This window comes from Candoia aspera, chromosome 2 (genome assembly GCF_035149785.1).
Source record: "Candoia aspera isolate rCanAsp1 chromosome 2, rCanAsp1.hap2, whole genome shotgun sequence".
In the NCBI taxonomy this organism is placed as follows: Eukaryota; Metazoa; Chordata; class Lepidosauria; order Squamata; family Boidae; genus Candoia; species Candoia aspera.
In genome coordinates, this window is record NC_086154.1 from 245,887,850 (window position 1) to 245,911,234 (window position 23,385).

A 23,385-nucleotide genomic window follows, 5' to 3' on the forward strand; every position below is an offset into this window, starting at 1 on the left:
GAGTAAAGCCTCAGTGGGCCATCCATCCATACCAGATGTTAACGGAATTGCATTATTAGCTTAGCTAGGAACCACTGCATTTCGAAGAGAAATTCACAGCACATTTTTTTTTTTATTTCTTTTTAAGGATGTGCAATTCCATAGCTGTGTCCATGAAGTCACAAAGAGTCAAGCTCAACTCAAAAGAGACTTTAGACAATATGAGAAACATTTTAAAAACATAAAGCTTTTATTATTCCCTTAGTGGTATCAAAACACATTCCCTTGTAATTCCAGATTCCTCAACGCTTGTCTCGTGAATCAGCTCTATTTTGGCCTGTTCAGTCTGCAAATCTGAAAAATGAATCTAATGCAAAATTATCCAACAGCAGACATTAAGAAGAAAGGAGGGCTGACCATATTACTTTTCTCTATACTTTGTATTAATAATTAACCTTCTCACAGAGAAGAACATGGAATCCTTAAATACAGTCACAATATTTCAGCCAGAAAAATTCACATTTTTTTTTCACACCATGAGAGATTTTCAGTTCTGCATCAACTGGATCAGTTTGTTCCTCCGTTAGCAACTAGCAATTAATTCTCTCTAAACGATGTAGTCATGAGGGTGGGTCGGAGTGGAATAAGTAAGCTTCAATCATGTACAGATGGAGAAGATTGGTGACTTTTTCCAACACAGGCTTTGTGAAAGCAGTCCTATCTCCTAGGGCGAGGTAAGGCAACAAGCAGCAGCCTGTGCTTCAGACATCCTTACATTCCTTTGTTATTTTGGCGGGGTCTGATGGCAGAAGATGAGTCTCTAGGGTAATAATTCCCTGCAAAAACCCGGGCTTATCACATAACAAGGAAGTTCCAGCAGCTGCCTCTTTCCTTCTTACCACCGATGTGGAGAGAGATGTAACCACCGCAAGCCAAGATGCTTAACTCTGATGGCGGCTAGTTCAACATCCCACCTGGGCTCCCACCTGATGCACATTTCCAGTCCATCTTGCCCTGAATGGCTATTTGATCCCCAAGCTTGGGGTAGGGAAAGCCAAACAAGCTTCAGGTATGTGCCTTAGCTAGAATAGGTCAACAGAACAGATGGCAAAGATGGGCATTAGGTATGTCCATTGTATCAGTTCCTCCCCATTTGACTTCTTAAGGACCAACTGTGTCTTAATTCTTTCTACTGCTTATATACACTTCTCTGACAAGTCCAGAGTTTCACTAGGAAAAGTGACTTGAAGGGAGCTGCCCTTTGGAGTGCTACTAACTATACCATTAGGCTTTAGTTCATTCACCAAAAAAGTATTCTCACAGTCCTGCCCCTGAGAGGACGCTGAGGTGTTTGAACTCCTTAAGGTCCTTATAGATGTAGTATCTGACTGGGCAAGGCAGCTGCTGGTTCCTGGTAACAGCATACGGTCGCCAACTGTCCCTTCGCTCAGCTCCAGGGGGTATAGCAGCGTCTGTGAAGTGCTACTGATCTCCTTCAACTCACGAGAGATGAAGGAGGGTGAATGGCTGGCTATGACAGAGGAGGTCCTGCGACCATCTGCCCAGTTGCAGTTGTTTCCTGAGTGCTGCCGGTGGGCCCCTCCAATGCGACAGAAAAGACACTTGACCTTCTCAATGGCTTTGCTCAACACTGTCTTGCGCAGCAGAATGTACACCCACGGATCAAGGATGGGGTTCACCGAAGCTATACGGATAGCTTGCAAGTCTGGGTTCTGCTGGATGTCTTTTACTACATCCGGACGGTACAGCTGGTTCACAAAGAAACGCACCTGGAGAAGAAATGAATATATATATATAAATACATTCCATACATAATTTGATGACAGAAGTCCAGGCTGACTGTTCACAGCCAAGAGCTGGCTTAGCATCTGACTGCTAACAGGAAGGGAGATGGGAGAATGGGTAGAGTGCATGGCATTCTGTAATGTCAGATGGGAACTATTTTCAGAATGGGAAAAAATTTCCAGCCACTTGATTTCATACAGAGATAAAAGACCTTTCCCCTTTTCTAGTTTATCTAAGTCACCAGAATATCCAAGGGTCAATTAACCTTTTGTGAATTATTTTCTGAAAAACTTGCTGTCCCTACCGTATGCTTCTGAATCCTGAATTTGGAGCTCTGAAGTTTTTCTGAGTTTTCACAAACTCTTTTGTTCCTTGTATAACCAAATTTGCTATTAAGTGTGTTGGGTGTGTAAGCAACTACAGAATATGCCTGTCAGCCATTCTGGGAGATCCAGCCAATCGTTACAAGCTCTAATCCTGCCACCCCTCACCACCCCCACCCCTTAAATACATGTTTGGAAACAAAGTTAAAGCCACTTTTCCACCTCACAGGCAAATTCTCCTTAAAACAGGCCTAGAACTATGGACTCTTTGAGGTTAGAACACAGCTTTTGCTGGAATCCTCCAAGACTTGAACATTCAAGAAAAAGTTGTTGCTTTTTTTAATACCAAATTCTGCCTGTAGTAGCTTGTTAAAAGTTATTTTCTTGAAATACAGCTTCCCTGGAATGAACTTTTTTTTTCCAAATAAAGAAAGAACATGATGATGCACAGTACTCAATTATGCTCTTGACAGTGTTTTGTGCCAATTTGGCAAGTCCTGTTAAAATACATTACAAAAATTCTGGCTGTAGTCCCATGAACAGTTTAAAGGGATACAACAAATGCACAGGAAGGCAGTCAGAAAATGAAAGGTGTCCACAGGAGTTGAAGCCCTCATAACCGATCCATAGGTGGCTTGCTGCAGCAAAAACTTCTAAATCTGAGAGGCTTTTACATAGAGGAGGTCAACCTGGAGGCTGTTGCCCCAAACTCTTTCTTGAGGTCCCCAATGCTGTGCACCATTGTCCCTCCCAAATTCAACAGCGATTTGCCAAATACCAGCAACACTATTTCCTGCTGAATGTAGTCGCGAGAACAAAGAAATAAGATACTAACCACATCTTAAATTAAATTAAATTGAATTCAAAATAACAAAACTCCCTAAAAATATCAGTGCCCATTGTGTGGCGTTGATATAATATCTCACATTTCTCCTACATGCTTTGGCACGCAGCCATGTGGAGTCAGCTAGGAGCAGATTTAGAAGCAGCTACATGAGACACAGTTGCTTTAATAATCCGAAGAAACGTGATTGGTATGCGTGCCTCTTTCAGAGTGTTTGCCCAGCTCTAATTTGTGAGCCTGCAGACTGAAACAAGTTTCCAGTCTCTGCTACAATTTTTTTTTAAATTAGCATGTGCTTGTTAACTCGACAGAACTTATACGTACTGATTACTGTATGAAGTGGGGTCTGCACACTTTGAAAACTGTTGAGAGAATTGCTTTGGATTTTGGGTTTTGCACAAGCACAGCTGGAGCAGCGGCTTCTTTTTTCAGACTCCACAGAAGTCCTTAAAAAGTCAGATGACTTTAATGAATGGCAGAGAGGTCCTGTGCACAAGGTTCAAAGGACTTCTGAATCATGTCCAAGTGGGAAATGAGCAGTTGGACTTTAGCAACTAAGTTTGGGTTGCAGTCGTGAAGGGTGCAAAAGGACTGTAGGACATGCCATTTCCATCTCCCAGGCTGGAGGAAAATTGCTGACTGCAAGGGAGAGGATCTGGAAGGGGATTTTCCCATTTCTTTCCTACCCATCTCAAAGATTGGCTTCTTCTGGGATGGGAAATCCCAAGATCAAAAGACCCAGAAGTGGGAGAGCCTGCCTAAATGTCCTTCCTTTCATTTAATTTTTCAAGACAAGAAAGCTTTTAGTTTGTAATACATAAAAAAGGGCAATGACAGAGTTCTCAAGTTTGTCCAGTTCTCTGCAGCTGGTGAAGAAAACTAGCACTTGAGTGCTCTAAAACTGCAGCTTTGACCCAAAATGGCTGCTGTGTAAACTGCAGATTAAGCGCTGTTTCAAATCTAAACTCTTGCTAGATGAACTCGGGCAAACAGCAGTATCAATCACAGCTGCCTATGTGTACAATATGTAAAAAATGGTACTGATCTTTCGGCTCTCATTCTCAGCCTTTTGCATTTCACCATGCTGGAGATAAAAGACTTTTTTCCAAAGACATTTTATTTAAAATATTAGTGGATGTGCTGCATGTAGGCTAGCATGCAAAAAGTTACTTATATTCCTCTCTTTGCCACCTTACATTCTGCCTCTCAAGCCCTAGAGGACTTAAAAACTTGATTCCCACTCTGCCAACATGGGAGGAGAGCTAGACTAGTAGTCCTGCACAGAAAAGGCTTCTAAGCTTTCCTCCCACTCATTGTACAGATAGTCTTCACTTAACAACCATCCGTTTAGTGACAGTTCAGACTTACAACAGTGCTGAAAAAATGACTTGTGATCAGTCCTCACACTTACGACTATCGCAGCGTCCCTGCGATCCCATCATCATGATTTGAGTGCTTGGCAACTGGTTTGCATTTATGACCATCACTCCATCCCGTGGTCACGTGATCACCATTTTTGACCTTCCTGGTGGCTTCTGGCAAGCAAAATCAGTGGGGGACCGTGTGCTTCGCTTAACAATCATGTGGCTCGCTTAATGCCCACAGTGATTCACTTAACAACTGCCACAAAAAAGGTCATAAAATTGGGTCAGATTTGCTTAATGACCACTTTGCTTAGCAACTGAAATTCTGGTCTCAATTGTGGTCATTAAGCGAGGACTACCTGTACAGGTTACAATAATCCATACGCATCCTCCTTACAGGACAACAGCAATAATATTTGTGAACCTTTTAAGTATTAGAAAATACGATGTACGCTCTATTTAAGGCTGCAAGTTTTCATACAAAATCATGAGTGCCTATACTAATCAAGAGAACTGGAAGTTATAGTCAAATATACATATATTTGTGGGGATATGTGAATACTGGTATCTGACTATATCTTTCTCAAGGAATGAAAAAGAAAAATTCTTCTAATAATCAGTGGGTTTTGTTGTTTATTAAAGTGGAAATCATCATACTTGCAATTCATATTATGAAAATATATACCCAAGCACAACTTTGAAAGAACAGTGCTTCCCTGCATTCTTCTCTCATTCATTTTCAAGTTTGCATCTGTCACATTAGGCAAAAATTACATAGTGCTATCTCAGCACTTTGAATGTCAATAGATGAGTCATGCCACTGGTTGATACCACCTAAAGTGTACATTGGTTAATCTTTGTGGTGCTGCAAGATTTCTTGTTCTTTAAATATGACTCTTAAATTTTGTGTATTAGTTGATTGTCTCCAATTATATTTTTGCTAATTGGCTGACCAGAAATTTTACTGGCTGAATATAAATGTTCAGATTTATAACCACTAGATGGCACAGTAACTACACTTCTAGCAGTTTCTTCCCTTTCCTGCTATCTAATTTGAAAACGCAGGGAAGAGAAAGAAGATGAGGTTTTGTTCTGAATGGCTAGATCAAACCCAACATTTGGTTTTATATAGGATAAAAGTGGCGACAAAAATAAACAAAAACAATTAAGTTGAACCGCCAACAGGGTTAAAATATACAAATTGAATGTACAGGCCTTTTACCTAATTCAGACTACCAACAGGATTTAACAGAGTTAGTAGTTGACCATTATTAATTTATCTATACATTAGTCCAAAATTATGTTCTGGGAATCTCTAGGTTCTTTGCAACCTTACCAGAAACTCCTCAGTGAGATCAGTAATGGTGATACTATCAGTAATATACAGATTTTAAAAAGGAGGGAGGATACATATGATTTTATACATGCAATTCCACATCAAGGTTTTTTTTTCTTTTTCTTTTCATGAACAGCAAATCCCTAACTGGAATTTGGATAACTGAATAGAAAAAGAAGACCTGTAAAACTTAGCCTCTGATGTAGGACCAAATGGAATTTGACGTTCCTTGCTTGCAGTTCAAAAAGGTTTCATTAAAACAAATGGAACCTTCTTTTTGCAATGAGGTTGGTAAGGATCTAGATTTCTAAGCCAAGTCAGGCTCACTGAAGGGGAATCTCTAACCTCTGCATTACAACGCTAATGTAGATCGGAGCTCTTACTGTGGCTATTTGTCAAATAGATTAGATATAGATATAGATATATAGATATACTGTGTGTATGTGTGTGTGTATGTTCAGTCGTGTCCCATTCTTGGAGACTGCCTGGACAAGTCCCTGCAGTTTTCTTGGCAAAGTTTTTCAGAAGTGGTTTACCATTGCTTGCTTCCTAGGGCTGAGATAGACTGACTGGCCCAAGGTCACCCAGCTGGCTTTGTGCCTAAGGCAGGACTAGAACCCCCAGTCTCCCAGTTTCTAGCCTGATGCCTTAACCACTACACCAAACTCACTTATTTGTCAAATATATTTAAAACCTTAAAAAAAAAAACACCATGCTGCATGAATGTGTGCTCTAAAACCCCTCCCTGTACCTTTTTAGAATATGGCCCTTCAACCCCTCACAGAAATTTTAGAGCAAAAGCTCAATTCTTCTTTAGTAGACCAGTTGCTACATGAAGTGTTCCAGAGAGACAGATGTCTGAAAAACAATGACCTGGGGAAGTAATATTTCCTCGCCTATGCTTATTTGCAATTAACATTTTCAGTGGGAAAAATGGAGGAAATATTAAGAGGCTTGCCAAAAGCTACCTGTAATTCCTAACAAACAGGAATTGAAGATAGACCCAATTCTGAAACATCAATCCAATCCAATGGTGTATTTGAACTGCCTAGTTGCATACTGATAAAAAAAAGAAATTAAAATGATGATTAGTCAAATTCCTCTCCCCCGCCCAGAAATACTTACATTTCATTTTAGTGTTATATGGTTCCTGGGCTATTCTTTCTTTGGTGTTCATCAAAGATGGAGCTTCAATGTCTTGGAGAAACCTAACATTACTATATCGAAGGCTAATTTGATCAAGGCTGAAGGTAGTATGAGAAATCCCCCCTTTTTACATATGGCAGATTCCCCCCATCTTTAGGGATGTGTGGGACTTCCATGGTTCAAAGACCAAGCTGGCTGAAAATTATGGCTATACTGGCTAGGAATCATGGAAGATGAAACTAAACTCACCTGGATAGAAATTGGGAAGTATTGAATGTTCTGCAGTTGTCCTATGTAAGTGTACAAACTGTATTCTTCAGAGGTGATTATCAACCTGCCTGACCTTTACATAGATATGTTAACAATTTATAATTAACAGGGGAGGTGTAAAAGTCAAGTGAAAATGTCAGTTCCTTGAGTTAAGTGGACCACTAATAATCTCTTGACACATAGTGGTTCTCCATAATCATACATAAACGAATTATAAATAATGTTTAACAAATAAATGACAAAATCTCAAGATAAAAAAAATATGGGGAAAGCAGTTGAATAAGGCTGCCAGCACAAAAGACCCCAAGCAAAGGATTCTGGAGTTTTCTTCACATTTATACAGGGCCGAATGTAAGAGGGAATTGGTTTCTTTCAGATCCATGCTGAAGCAACTGCCACTATTCCTGAAGACCATATTGTGGCCAGAAGCGCTGATCTGAATTCCTTATGTTATGGATAGCTTCCTCTTCTCCCTTCTGCACTAATGAAATTGTCCTTTAATCTCTTCTTCATTTCATAGAACCACTCCAGGGAAATTGAGTCATTGTTTAAATCCCATTTGTACACAAACAATGAGTACATTGCATTTAAAAGCCTTCTGGTGTACAGGTCTTCTGGGAAAGTATCAATGTGTACCCAGCTGTTGCTGGAATTCCTATGGAGTTGTAATGGTTTATCTCAGGATTCCTCAACCTTGGCAACTTTAAGATGTGTGGACTTCAACTCCCAAAATTCTCCACAATGCATGGCTGGCTGGCTAGGGAATTCTGGGAGTTGAAGTCCATACATCTTAAAGTTGTCAAGGCTAAGAAACACTGGTTTACCAGATCACAACAGAATCCAGCAAGAGAGAAATTCCAGCCATTAGGATGCCTAACTCAACAGTTTCTCTTTTTATCAGAAAGCTGAGCCAGTATCAAGCAAGAACATCCCTCCCAACAGGATAAGGCACTCCAGTTTAGGAGGTGGTTCAGGGAAGCAAATTGCCATATCAGAAAGCAAAGCTCCACCCAATCCCTTTCTTTACTATCAAATTTGGTTGGTCTAATGCAACCTGATCAGTACAATTGGTCAAGCTGAGGTCAACAGGATTCCCCCCCCCCCCGAGAACTGTATAAATGGCAACCTAAAGCAAGAAAATGAAATCTACAGCAGGGGCAGCATCTAACCGACACTGAAAGATAGCCTCCTTCAAACCAAGCTTAATTCTTGGTGACTTCATGGATGCCTCCATGTATTTTTCTTGGCAATAATACTGGAACAAATCATCACAGACATCTTCCAGAAAGTTCCCAAAAAAGCTAAGTAGGATCAGATCTGGTTAGTATTTTAATTGGGAGAGACCCAGGACAAGACTAAGAAGTCAAACAAACAAAGCAAGAGAAAGACAACTATTTTTCCACTACTGCCTGACAACATGATCACTAGAAGTCAAACTCGATTTGAAGCAGTCTTTACTTTAACCAGGTATAAGACTAGTTGCAGAGCTGGAGATGGGAAGGGAGATGAATATATACCTCCTATGATTGATTTTTTAAAAGGGCAGCATTTTTCAAACAATTCAACAGTCCAGAAGTATGTAGTAGAATACTAGATTCTTGAAACACGTTTCTGGGCTTCACCCATGTTGAAATTACCACACTTTTACAGCTTAGTTCCTAATCACCACCATTTATTCTTCCAAAATTCAAAGAAAAGTGTCACCAAAGAAAGAACGTGTTACTTAGCCTTCTCACTTTGATATTTGGATCTTACACTTCATGGAAACATATATTAATACATATACTTCATGCTGAACTTTTTTTTTTTAATAAATCCTTTATGTCTCCCTCAGTCAGGCTTCTCTTCTCTGCCTTTCACCATCCTTCACATTTGATGGAATCATAAACTGAAATAATAATAATAATAATAATAATAATAATAATAATAATAATTGTAGTAGTAGTTCCAAATTTAAAAACATCTTACTCCTTCAGTTATTCTAGTGGGCCCATTTATCTTAGGAGATTTTGCTTTTGCCTAAGGGGGCCCGAAAAGAAGCCTTACACAAAAGTGTACTAAATTAAAGTACAATTCATATGATCTGCCACATATTTAATACTTTTCCTCTTACATCTCATCCAACCTTACAATGTAGTGGCAACTCCAAGAGGGAACTTGAACGCCGCCATAAAGACTTGCAGGCCAAATATGGCATTAAGACCTCAGCTTGCCCACCTATGCTTCAGCAGATCAGCTTGGCCAAGTTAATGTTCTTGGATGATTTCAGTGGCTCTATTCTTTTGATCTATTCCAAAGAACTATCCTCTATTATAACTTTACCTGGTGCCCACTTTCAACAATCAGATCTAATCTAAAACATGACAGTTTAACCACATGCTTCTGAATACACGCAAAATCAATGTCTCTCAGTTTCAGGAAAGAAGAATGTCGATGCTGGATAAACTTGATTCCTGGGTGTGTTTGTATTCAGGAATCAATTACTGATTACTCAGTAGATACGGCAGCAGCTGGGGGGGGGTGTATTTTGTTATTGAAATGCAGCCTGTTGGGGAGCCTGAGTCTTTTCTACATATATCGTTTTTCCGCATCAGAATTGCCCAAGCCCCCAAACTGGGCCTGAAAGAGGCCCCAAGGTTCCTCCCAAATATGAAGGCACCGTCTTCCATATGTCCACATCAACCCAGAGTGCACTGAGAGCAAACTTTGTCCTGACTACAAGCCCACATGTCAAACTCTCCCATTTCTAAGTCCCAATACATATTTTGAAGTCTTACTAGTACTATGAAACAGGCGGTATCATGAGTCAACCTCCAACCTCAAATGAGCTGATATCCAGGAAAAAGTATTTTTTCCTAAGTGTACGCCGAAAGTATGTCTTACCATAAACTGCCTTTTTAAAGCAGTTGCCTTCTAAAACAAACAAAGGAGGAGCTTTCCACAAAATCTTTACCTGCCCTCATAAAATTCCCTCTATCACATTCTGATACATGGCTTTATATAGGCAGCTAGTTAATGTTAAGCAGGAAGCCAATTTACGAAGTAACCTTTGCGCAGAAGATCTTGGTGCTTGTTTAGCAAACCTGTCACCAACCTGGCTTCCTTCAGATGCGTTGCGGCTCAGGTGGCGGCTCTTTTGAGGTAACCATGACTCCTGCTGACCACGTAAATATCTCCATACAGATTTCTGGGCAACCATAATAAAAGCAGTTTCTTCCAGCATTTTTTTAAACTTTCTAACTTTTTTCTAAATCCATCATGGTTGGCTAAATGCTACAACACTTCCCTGTGGTGGAACAACAACTTCCAAATTTCCCAGCCAAGCTCCACATGCAGCCAAAACATGCACTGGTATTGCATATGAACCAGCTAAAATGGGTACCCCTTGTGGATGATCCATGTCCTGAAAGGTCAACTAAAAACTATTTCATTTCACTTCCTTTACCACATTTCCTGTCTTCATGCATGCTGGATACAACAGGCTTTTCCAACACACTTTTTCCATCACATCTTTGTCCCCGATCCACTCCAATCTGCCCAACATTAAGAGATCTTATCCTGTCACAGCTTTGCCATCTGTAAGCTAAGATTCATACACTGGGTTTTCTTAAGTAAAGGTAAAGGTTTCCCTTGACATTAAGTCCAGTCGTGTCCAACTCTAGGGGACGGTGCTCATCTCCGTTTCAAAGCCGAAGAGCCGGCGTTTGTCCGTAGACACTTCCGTGGTCATGTAGCCAGCATGACTACACGGAACGCCGTTACCTGCTCGCCGAAGCGGAACCTATTAATCTACTCACATTTACATGTTTTCGAACTGCTAGGTTGGCAGGAGCTGGGACTAGCAACGGGAGCTCACCCCTTCACGCGGATTCGAACTGCCGACCTTCCGACCGGCAAGCTCAGCAGCTCAGCGGTTTAACCTGCAGCGCCACCGCGTCTTTTCTTACAGGAAGACAAATTTCTGGATATTTAAAAACGTATCTTGGGAAGGATAAAATAGTCCTATACTCTATGATAACAGAGCAATACACACACACACACACACACACATTAGCTATTAGCAGGGGTGTCTGTTATGGGGGTGATCAAAAAAGTCAAGAAGGCACCTACAAAATCCCACGTCTTTTTATGTGCATGAAACATAAAAGGAGCTGAGCTTCAATAATGTCTGCAGTCTTGACTTTTTGGACACACACACATACCTTGTGGATGGCCTGGCTGTTAGGAATTTTGAAGTTGCCTCAAATAATAATAATAATAATAATAATATTCTCCAGGTTAAGGTACTCCATCCCAGTCATTTCAATATGGCAGTACCCATTGGAGGTAGTTTACAGCATGGTCATCAACTGCAAAGGGTTGGGAGCAGGGACAACCTGTATGGTGCTCTTGAAGCCTCCTCTGACCTGATTTCTGAAAATTGACTGCAGTTTCTTGCCATTTTGGGTTAGAAAATATATGAAAATGAAGCTAAGAACCAAACTAGGCACATCAACTGTTCAAAAAGGAAGGGTCTCCACTCAAAGCCCAGCTTCACTTAGGTGTGAGGTAAACCCACTTAGCAGTTCTCAACCCTTTTCTCCCAAATATTTTATCCAAACTTTTGCTACAAAATCCTGCACATCCTAAACTAGCAGCACTATTATAACTCTATCAAACAAGGGTCGCACAAGCCTTTATTTTTGCTACAGTGTAATCTGTAGGTAGGGTTTTTCTGTGTGAGCTAAAGTTTGGTATGATTAGAGAAAAAGATAATAACACCATTCAGCAAAATATTAAAAGTTGCCCCCATATGCAAATTATGAACAGGGGGAAGATTTATAAAGCTTAATTAAGATAGCACTGAATAAACATTTTGTATACTGAAATAACTATATGACAAACAGAGGCTCAAGACTGTATCTCCATATTGGGAGAAGGGGCACCCATCCAATTTCTCTGGGCAACTAAAAAAAATACACAAATTAAGCCTGTTAAAATATGAGTATAGTAATGCTCAACATTTCTTAGAAATTGGGAGGTAATAACCCAACTTTAGTTTTTTTATTTTTGTTTTTTCTTTGGTTGAATTTGTAAAAGAAATTCAAGAAAATAAAAAATAAAAAATTGAAATGTGGTGGTATAAAAGTGTTTTTAAGTAAGTATGTATAAAAAGCTTCCCCATTTAAAATGAAGAAATTAGGGATGAAGACCCTGTCCAATGCTTGTAATCTTTTCTAGTATAATGCAATATCAGGTCTTTCCACAACTACAGCCAACAATGAATTTTATTTGAAAATAAGGGTAAAATATCTTTCAGACTGAAGTTCATATTTTCTGACAGGTATATTTCCCAGGATGTCTCATTATAGAAATTAAGCATCTGTATTTGGGAAACTTCACTGGAATTTCAAAGGCCCCTATGCAGTGTGAGCCAATAAGCTAAACTCTAAATGCTAACAATAAACCAAACACTAAACTCAGATTAACAAAACACCCTGTCTAAATAAATAAGCCATAATATTTCTTAACAGGATGGCCTGGTTCACACAACATTCTAAGACATTGGCTGAGTCCATACAGAACCTGTTGAATCACAAACTTCCCAATTTATTTTAGTCTAACCTAGTTTATTGGGTGACCCCAGACTATGAGTAGTTGGTAGATGGTTAAGTCTAATATGAGGTTCTGCTGTACTTAAAATTCTATAGACCACCACTGCGGTTATCCAGTGTGTTACACCAAAATAAAATCTGTGTACTGATAAGATCTGTATTCAAATTACTGTTTGAATTCAAGGTTGAAATAATAACCTTGAAAGTTATTGTGAGTATAGAGCAAGGGGAAATCAAGTATATAGCTCTGAAATCTATCTGTTGGATTCATACAAGGAGCCTGATAATGAATCTATGAGAGTTTTCAATTCATAAGTAAAAATAACACATTTCATTTTTCCATGCGCTTTCTCCTCCTCTTTTCTTCACATTTTCCAACAGTTTGTTTTTACTTGATTCTTTCATTGCTGAGATTATTATGAAATGAAAGGATACCAATTTCCAAAATGAGCTCCAAAGAGTTTTACAAATTAAATTTACTTACCATTTTACTGTTTTCATAGTCAATTAACTAGCTTTAATAGCAAGACACTGAGCATGATAACATTCATCATTTTCTATTCTTCCTGCACCTTTAATTTTTTTTCAAAAAACTGTTCACTGAAACTTTTTTGCCAGCTGTTGGAAGGCAATGCTTTTCTCTTAATACAAAATTCTGCAAAATTTCACAGCTACACCAGAGTACTGCTCTATAATAGCAGAACCAGCCTAGATACATCTTCATATTAAAAAAAAAAGACATCTACCAACAGACAGTACTGAATTTGGACTAGTCAGACTTGCATTAAGATACCCATTTGTTCATGGAACAACCAGGGTGGGCTCAAATAAATAATACTCTTCTAGTCCAAGCTTATTCACAGGGTCATTGCAAAGATAACAGGATGTAGACCCATATACATGCTTCCCATGTTATCAAGTAAGCACATCTAAGCATATTTACTGAAAAATAAACTTAACTGTACTCAGTGGGATGCAAGAATGTACGTAAAGAACTGGGCTATTAGTCCCACCTTGGCATCCAACTGCTGTTTCCAATTAACAAGTTGGACAATCATTTATGTACTATTTCAGTATGAATCTCAGATGGGTTTAATAAGATCCCTACTAGAACAAATAAAAAGTCCATCCAGTCCAGCACTCTTCCCACCGCAGTTACTGTATTTAATTTAATGTTTTGTGAAATCTTTTTTTAATCTCCTGCATTATGAAACACCATTAAGTTACAAGTGTTTTCTTATCCATTCACTTCTTCTTTAGGCACATTCTTCTACTGTATTTTACCTCTATCTGTGAAAAGAGTTGTCAGATACTTGGCCACCAATTACTGCCCTTAGGTGTCCTAATTACAACATTTTTGAAAGCTAGAAGATTCACAAATGTTGGTTTGGCTTACATGTTTGTGGTCATCTCAGAAGCTTCTCTCCAGCATTCTATGAAATGCTGAGGACGTTTTGAGAAAAGATGAGCCTCCTCCTACTAATGTGGAAAAGGCATGAAACAGAGACCTCTCAGAGACCAGTATCTCCTCTTTCTCAGAAAGAGATACTGGTGTTTTCTACCTGGTTGAAATACCCAGAGGATTGAGTCCAGTCTTGTAGAGATCTCTATTATGCAAAGCGTTGTGTTTGGCAGAAGCCAGAGGCACTTGCCCCAAGCAAACTGGCAACGGGTTTGTGATGACACTTCAAGGGCTGCCCATCTAAAATCTGGAAAGACCCCATGGCATGGGTCACAGCAGGTGGCAGCAGCGCCTTCACTGAACTTGTAAAAGCTAAGCAGGGATGGACCTGATCAGTAGTTTGATGAGAGACCACCAGGGATGTAGGCTAGATTAGAAAGTAAAACGAAACAAAAGTCTCAGAAGGAAGGAATCACAAGCCAGAGTTGCAAGGGTGAGTTGGGCAGCCATATAAGTTGATGAAAGGAAAAAAAGAAAGAACGAAAGCTGCATAAAGGCATCCGTATAGTCACCAAAAGTTGAACACAACTCAAGGGAGACCTTATTTTTACTCCTTGTGAGGAATAAGTGGATTGGACCACTTTGCACTGCAAATGGAGGTGATAATATAACCATTTCCCCATTTTTTTTTAAGGCACTGAAAATATAAGTCCCTCCATAAAGTAAACCAACAGTTGAAACAGATAGTGTAGCTCAGTCCTAATTTTACTATGTTGAGGAAGTGTTTATAAGCAGTTTGTCCAAAAATAGCTGTTATGTCAAAGTGTGGGGGAGGTTCTACCATTGCCCATTCAGAATCATTTAGCTTTTAGAAGCAGGAACTGATATTTAGAATATACAGATGGAAGAAACAGGTATTTCAATTAATATTTATACATATTACAACAATATCAGAATGATTGGGTCATTATTACATTACTGGAACAAAGAAAAACTTGTGTGAAAGAAGGAAGTGAGTTCAATTTTAGCTCTTTCCCCCAGAAGCACAAGATTCATTAAGCACAATTTCCTCTCTTTTTTTTATCAGGCTGCACATGAACTCTCCTTACACAAGATGCAATGCAGGATCCTACTGGATTCTGCATCGCAGGCGACTGCTTTTCATATTCTATTCCCCTCTCTTGGTCATTTCCATGTGAGAAGATAACAAGCACTGCAAGAAAAGAACTATCCTTAATTTGCTACCAGACCTTTTGTAAGGAAATTTCCTGACAACCCTGCATGTTTACTTTTAAGACTTAAAACAGGAAGAATTGTGCTGTTAAGTCAAAGATCATGGAGCAAAATGTGGTCTCAGTAAGAAACACCGGTGGAAAAGTGTACAGTTACACACCGAAGAACACGAGCTGGACTACTTTTAAGATGCACTGGTATCACAGACCAGGTATGCATAGCTGGATTATTTTAGTTATGTAGCCAAACTGGCCTAACTAGTAAAATTATAGCATTTACCTGAATAACTCAAGCTTGTGGTTTGCCCAGTCCCTCTTGACCAAGAGCTTCTCTGCTTTTACTACACTATAGGGAGCAACTTTAGGTTGTCTCTTGCCTACAGAAAGGCCCCTCTACCATGCCCAACCATGTCCTCCACAGTCATGTCCAAAGGACCACTTAGCTTACAGCAGTGTTTCTCAATCTTGGCAGCATTAAGCTGTGTGGACTTCAACTTCCAGAATTCCCCAGCCAGAATCCTGGGAGGAATTCTGGGAGTTGAAGTCCATACAGCTTAAAGTTGCCAAAGCTGAGAAACACTGCCTTACAGGATGAAGGAGAGGGATAATAGCAAGCATGCCCTGCCAGTTGTTTGTTTAATATATCCCTGCCAAGAAAAAGGAGTTTGCTGCATTTTATTGGAAAGTTTACAACAAGGGGCAAGTCTCAGCTAAGCCCACAACTGTTGTTACCCCTTCTCCCTTCCTTAGAGTCAAGTGGGAAGGAGAGAACACCTACAACCAGGCACAAAACAGTTATCAAAGTGATCCATGCAACAATAAATACATGCATGCAACTGTCATACCCCCACCATTCTCACAGGAAAAATCTTGCTTTCCTTGAGTCCAGAACACTACTAATTTTAATTTTAAAATTCCTGAAAAAAGCAACTGGGGAAGCAGTCTCTGTATCAGCCTGTAAAGCTTTTAGCCTGATCAAGTATCTTACATTATTACAGGTTTGTCTAACATTTTTTTGCTTGAGTGTATCTGCAGACTTCATGCTAACGTTATAAGCACTGAACTGCAAGCAACTGCATGACATTTGGCTGCCCAAAGTGTCAAGCAATTCCAGTACATTTTATGTTAGGCCACACCTTAATCTATATTTCTGCAACATCCCATGGAAGCAACTTGTTTTTTTTTAATTGTTTGATCTATCCAACCATCCAATGAAGTGGAAATATTTGAATTTAAAGCTGCAAGCTTATGCTTCCAAAAAATAACCCCCTGAAAACATCATGATACTTACTTCTGAGTAAAAGCCTTTTACTCCTCCTTTTGCAGAAAGCAAAGGCATGCCATTTTAACTTCAAATAGTATGCCTCAACTATTCTGTGGGTGAGTTGCTGGTGTACTGCAAGAGCTCCTGACATTTTAGGAAACCTAAAATGTTTTCCTGCATGAGGCTAAAATCTATTTTGCCTTCACTTTGACCGTAATGGATTTCTTTAAAAGACTGGCAAGAACGAAGGTTTTTGAATCCTCTTCTCAGCTCTATGAGTAGGTCAACAGCTAAAGAGCAGTTCAAAAGTGCTTCTTAGCACTTGTGTTAAGCATTACCATCAAGTCAAGATGAAGAACTGAAACAGATTCGACACCTTGCTTTTTCTGGGTAAAATTTTTTTTAGATCACATATATGACAACTACAAAGGCAGAAACTTCATGTTGCAGCCACAACGTCCCCCTCAAGGAGAATCAATGATGATATTGGAAAGAAAAGGATGACCAGATTACTCACCACTAGAGGAATGGAGCAAGTCACAACCACCAAGGAAGTGGCAATGAGCAAGATGACCATTTGGATCTCTGCTCCAGCCATGCGCCGGAAGCTTCTGCGCCGGCGAAAGTCTGACAAGCGGCTAGTGGTGTTGTCTGTCCCCAGGGAGGTGCGCCGCATGAACTGCCGGTGCATGCGGATCAGGGCCATGCACACCAAGATGTTGGAAACCACGGTGACCATAATGAGGAAGGAGCTGAAGCCAGCATACATGTACGAGAAAGCGGCATGGGTGGACGTATTAGTTTGCCAGTCTACGAAGCACCACGTGCAGGGGTACTGGAGCTTTGTCTTCCCCAAACCCATGCTTGGCATGGCACAGAAGAGGACATTAGAAATGTAGATGGCAAAAAGAGTGAGTGCCGCCAGTTTCTTATCCACATAATGGTTGTAGAAGTAGGCATGGTTGATAGCCAGGTACCTCTCTATGGACATGGCACAGATGATGCTGAGTCCAGACAGGCCAAAGAAGAGGAGGATGAAGCTGCTGTACTCACACAGAGGTTGGCCACCGGGCCATTCGTTTCTCAGATACGTAGCAATAGTCACTGGGCTGACCAGGCAAGTCCCCAAGAGGTCGGTGACAGCCAATCCACAGACCAGTGTGTAGAAGGTGGTCTCCTTCTGCTCCTTCCTGGACTTGCAAAGAACCACGATGGCCGTGAGGTTCCCCACCACTCCAAAGATGAACATGACCATGGGGATGGTCAGGGGCTTGCTGTTCTCCGCCAGCCCGCCCATCCCGTTACGGGAGCTGTTGGTGAGGGTGAGCATGGTGTGGGTGAATGCCAGGGCAACCCCAGAGAAAGCCAAGCAGAAGAATGTGGAAGAGAGGAGGATAAACTACTGCAGTCAAGGGGGCTGAAGTTCAGTTTAAATTTGAAGGGAGACAAGGAGGAGACAACAAACATAAGGGAAAGGAAAAAAACTGCATTTCAGAGGGAGAGGAGAAATGGGAGTGGAAGCCAGGTGAGCTGGGAGATTATTCTTATTTCAGAAAAGTGGGGAGGCCCCCCAACTCCCAAATATAATTCTGCAAATCAGGGAGATAGAGACTTGCGCGGGGATTTCTTGCCCGATTCTTGGGGGTTTTTTTTGTTTTTTGCCCTTCTAGTCTTGAGTTTTCACTTTAAAAATCGATCCCGTTTTGTCGCGGTAGGGCTTCCCACTCCTCTTCTAGAAAAACCAGCTGTCTTTCCGATTCCAGGGCGAAAACGTCTATCGACGTGCGGACAAACGTCGAATATATTTCTTCCGCGGGCTTCGCGAAGAGACCCCGATTCGAAAGGTTCGTGGACCCGATCGCCCGCGGGTTTCGACAGGCGTTTCAAGCCGCCGATCCCCGTTCCTCTGCTTTGCTGGAGGGAGCGGCGGAGACTCCGCGGCAATCTTTTCAGCCCTCCCCGGCGGTCCGATCACAGCGTGGTGGCGTTGGCAGCAGAAGCCAGAGCGATGCATCTCATTCCAGACTCCCCATCGGAGAGGAGCTGGGAAATCGGGGTACGCAGCGATCGCCCGGGGATGCGGAGGGTGCCCCCACTCAGCAACTCTCCCCGCTCTAACCATGTGCTTCTCCCAGCGCAGCGCTTACTCACTATTTAGAGCGTTTGCAACTTCGCTCCTTCAAGTTTCTCGGGCACTGAGCCCGGCTGGGCTCCGCCCACCCCGTCCCCTCATTGGTCCAGCGGCTGGAGAACGGGAGAGGCGCTGCTGGGCGGGAGCCGCTTTGCGCGGAAAGGGGCTTCCAGCGAGCGGGTCGGGGGTGGCGCGTGTCTGCTGCTCCGGGGAAGGGGCGTGGCTGGGGGGCTTGGCTGCGCGTGATGTTTCGCCCAGCCATCTCCAACCGGGCACTCTCGCAAGCCCTTCCGATCATAACTGCCCCAGTCCCCAGTCGTAGGCTGGTGTTTAACCCAGCGCCTCTGGAGGGCGCGTATGGGGAAAAGCTGCGCTGAACTTTTGGGGCAAAGGGGTTCTTTCCCTGCTTCGCAGCTGTGGCTGGGATAGACCTGAGTGACGGGACCCTGGAAGTCCCCCAGTTTTCCGGGAGGAGGGCTTCGAGCAGGGGAGCGCGCAGGTAGAGAAGAGATCGCTTCGTTCTTTGCTGGGTTTAGTTATATTCCTCGTTCCTGCGTCAAAATGCCTGGCAGCGGTATGCATTAAAGAGCATGTGATTGATTGATTACGTGCCATCAAGTCGGTGTCGACTCTCAGCAGCTACATTTTCTCCTGTGACGATCTGTCCTTAACCTGTTATTTCAAGTCTCCCGGTGGTGCACCCATAGCCACTGCAACTGAGTCCATTTCCCTTGGTGCTGGTCGTCCTCTTCCACCTTTCCCGGCATTAAAGCCTTCTCCAGAGAGCTGGGTCTTTGCATAATGTGTCTAAAATAGAATAATTTGAGCCTGATCATTTGTGCCTCAAGTGAAAACTCTGCGCTGACTTGTTCCATGATCTATTTATTTGTTTTCTTGGCTGTCCACAGTATTCTCAGGAGTCTTCTCCAACACCAACATTCAAAAATATAAATATTCTTCTTATCCTGCTTCTTCAAAGTCCAATTTTTGCCTCCATAGAGTGTCACAGGGAATATCATGGCCTGTATGATTCTGATCTTTCTAGGTATAGAGATATAACCTGGCATTTGACTACTTTTCCCAAGGCCCTCATGGCTGCTCTACCAAGTGCTAGTCTGTGGCATTTTTTCTTGACTGCTTGTTCCCCTACTGTTGATGGTTGATCCTAAAGGTGGAAGCTATCCTCCACTTAAGTAACTTCATTGTCAGTTCTAAAGCTGATTGTTAAACCTATTGTCATTAGTTAGGTGTTCTTTAATCTTAGTCCCATTTTAAACTCCTTGACTTTTATTACTGAATTTTGCAGAATCTTCGCATTTTCAGATTCAAAAATTGGGCAGTTGATGGTTCCACAGGAGGTGAGCACCATTGTCTTAATATGTTCTGTGAACCAGGCCATCAGCTTAAGCTACAATATGGTTTCTTAGCATCTTATGGGAAGGTAGCAGTGATGCCTTGTTAAATCTAAATTTAAGATTTACCATGTTGGGTGAACTCAGGCAAACTGTGGGTGAAGAAAGAGCCATTTCTGTTGGCAGATTGCTAGGAAAGCCTTTGGCCCAGGAGAGATCAGAAAAGTCACACACCAGGCATTTCTATAAAAATAATTTTATTTACAGAAAGCAAACATATTTACAGGCTGCTTAACTCTCTACATGCCTACACAGAAGGGAAACTGAAACTAAAACAAGTCCAGGCAAGTTCCTCCCCCCAGGTGCAAAAATTAACATCTGAAAAGAGGACAGTTAAATTCAACCTCTTCACCCGGCCAAAATAATTAGTTACCATAGTAACCTTAATCTGTAGTAGAAAACATATTAACAATTTCATCCACTTGTTCAGCTGTACTGTCTTGCTGAGTAGCATGGGGTGGGGATTTGGTCCAAGACCAGTAGTACCAATAGAGAATTTTAGACCCTCAACTCAAAGGAGTGATTACATTTGGACAGCCATGTGCATTATTTGGGAATAAATCCCATTATTGCAGGATATGCAGAAACAAGCCAACAAATAAAATGAGCATCCATTCCTAAGAACATTTTTAGATAATAGGAAAGAAAAAATACTGCATTTAGAAAGGTAGCACATCAAAAAAAATGTCTTTTTGGAAATAGCCTTCTCCATCATTTATAACATGGTGGTCAACTGAAGATACTGACCAAACCTCTCCTAGAGGCAAACTTATACATGAGACAAAGACAAAGGAGGGGAGGCCAGCATGGAAGTGCAGGAGATGATGGGTTAAGGAAGGTGACTTCTGAGTAAGAGCTTTTATATCTAGAGAATAGATCTAGAGTGGTTTCAGACTGAGAGTTCCCATCCCTGTCAGTCAAAGGACATAGTGCAGCTCTGCTGTCTTTCCATCCTTATTTTGGTAAGAAGACAAAAAAGCAGATGGAGTGATGCAAAAGCACAGGAGGATTATGGGTGGAAGACTACAACATCTTGACCTTCCCATAAAATTATTTGAGTGAGACTGGGCAATTGCACAGTAAAAACCTTGTTAGGATGTACCCTAAACTGTTCCAAGAACATAGGCCAAATACCTACAGATACTTCTCCCTTGTTACTCATTAATTAAAGGTCCTGCTTTCTTTTATGGCCAAATAGGAAAGATTGTCTGTCCATCATCCTAGGTCTGCTGTTTCAGTTGAACCTGCATGCTATTTTCCTGTGCACCAAAGTTTTTTCTGGGAGCAACTTTAAAATATAGGCACTCTCACCTGAGCTTGAAACAGTTCAGGGCAACAAATGCATTGAATACAGAGAGCAGTGGGAATGCAGCCAGCTTTATCCTGTCTGTGTTTACATGAAAGCAACACCCAGTTTATTCAGGAGATGCAAGAGGATAAAGTGATAATACTAAAATCTGGCTGTTCTGCTTTAGGCTACAGGTAAGAGTATTTATTTTAGTGCTGCTTAATGAAGAAATTTCAAATTTAAGCACCACACTGGATTTTTTTTCTTGACATGCTAGTTTTCTATATACATGGACATTTATTTTTTTATTAGATTTATATCCCACCTTTATTTTGTGCAAAATAAAGTATTATATATAATGCTCCTGCCTCCTATTTTCTCTACATCAACAACCCTGTGGGTTGGGCCAAGAGATAATGACTGGCCCAAAATCACCCTTCCTGGCTGAGGGAGGGCTAGAACTTATGGTCTCCCAGTTTCTAATCCAGCACCTTAACACCTACAACAAACTGGTTCCACCTTGGGAATTATTACTGTAGCTGCCCCTCATCTTATGGAATTGGGCAACCATTAATTAAGTGTCATTACCTCTCCAGAGAAGCATTCAAACCTCCCATACATTACAGGTAGTCCTTGCTTAATGACAGTAATTGGGACTGGAATTTCTGTCACTAAGTGATGTGGTCGTAAAGCACGACATCACATGGCCGCATCGCTTAGCAATGGTAAACCTATCAGTCCTCATTGCTGTCATTAAGCAAGGATTGCGGGTCATTAAGCAAGGACCTCACGTGACTGTGACTTGTGACTTAAAGCAGGCTTCCCACAAACAAAGTCAATGGGGAAGCCAGAAGGAAGTCCCCAGCAGTTTGCAAGGAGGCAGGCAGGTGGGTGAATACTATGGAGTGAGGCAGAGCGGGGGTGGGAGGTGCTGTGTTGGATGCATGCAGGCTGGGCCGGGGATGGGGTGCTGCCTGAGCATGCACAGTGGAGTACGAGATCCCTGGGATCTCATACTCCATAGCAGAGCTCCTTGGGAGAAAAAATGGCACAAACAACTTGCAACCTTCCCTGCCGGCTTCCCCACTGATTTTGCTGGTGGGAAGCCGGCAGGGAAGGTCACAAATGGCGATCATGTGACTGCAACCATCCTAAGTGTGAGCTGGTCGCCAAGCACCCGAATTTTGATCACGTGACTGTGGGGGTGCTGGGATGGCTAGAACTTCTAGGACCAGTCATAAGTACCACTTGTTCAGTGCTGTCATAACTTTGAATGGTTGCTGAATGAGTGGTTGTTAACTGAGGACTACCTGTATCTGAAATGTCATAGCCAAAGAAAAGTTGCATCTGCCATATGTATAACCTTGTCTAAGGTTTTTCTTGATAGACCTTACTTTGAAGGCAGTATAGATCTTACTTTATTGTAGCCAAACATAATTATAGGCACCTAGTAACTGTTGGATACATTATCTCCATCCACCAAATTGTTTCTTTAATGGTGCAGAATGGAGGAGGGATCACCTGGTGTCCTACTTTCCATCTCTGTTCTGCTGCCAGGGTTAAAGCTGGAATAACCAAAAGCCCCTCCCTTCGGGACTGTCTAGGCTAATTGCCCACAGAATTATTTCCAGTAGCTCTGGAAAGTTCCTTTTGATATAGATATATACATAACACAGATCAGGAGTTGAAAACTTTTTCAGATCATGGAACCTATTTAAAGAAAAAAAGAAATTCCCGGAACTCCTGATCAAGAGGGGCAAAGCAGTAATGCTGGAAATTTAGTAATAAAACAAAAAGTAAACTGTTTTTTGGCCACATGAAAATTAACATTTCCAATGTACAAAAATAAGACTTAAATTTCACAATTATTTGGGAAGTTAATGCTTTAGCCAAACAAACCAATGTTCAATTACTAGGGTGTGATTGCTTTTCCTTATATCATTGTTCAATATTTGGAACAATTGAAGCTACTTGTAAGCAGAGATCATCTTTTG

General features: G+C 41.4%; 2 protein-coding genes across 2 annotated transcripts in view; one reads left to right on the forward strand and one right to left on the reverse strand.

Annotated features, from left to right (window-relative positions):
• TTC33 (tetratricopeptide repeat domain 33) overlaps nucleotides 1-22,566 on the forward strand; it is a 64,093-nt gene extending 41,527 nt beyond the window's left edge. The window contains exon 6 of the transcript XR_010067356.1: nucleotides 22,554-22,566. The gene's annotated coding sequence lies outside the window, so the exon portion shown is untranslated. The remainder of the gene's footprint in view (nucleotides 1-22,553) is intronic.
• Nucleotides 208-17,929, reverse strand: PTGER4 (prostaglandin E receptor 4). The gene is made up of 2 exons (XM_063295716.1): nucleotides 17,078-17,929; nucleotides 208-1,769 (listed from the first exon to the last, which is right to left on the reverse strand). Exons 1-2 carry the CDS (start codon nucleotides 17,888-17,890, stop codon nucleotides 1,176-1,178), a joined length of 1,407 nt encoding a protein of 468 aa, XP_063151786.1. The 5' UTR covers nucleotides 17,891-17,929; the 3' UTR covers nucleotides 208-1,175.
• Nucleotides 22,567-23,385: the final 819 nt, after the last annotated feature.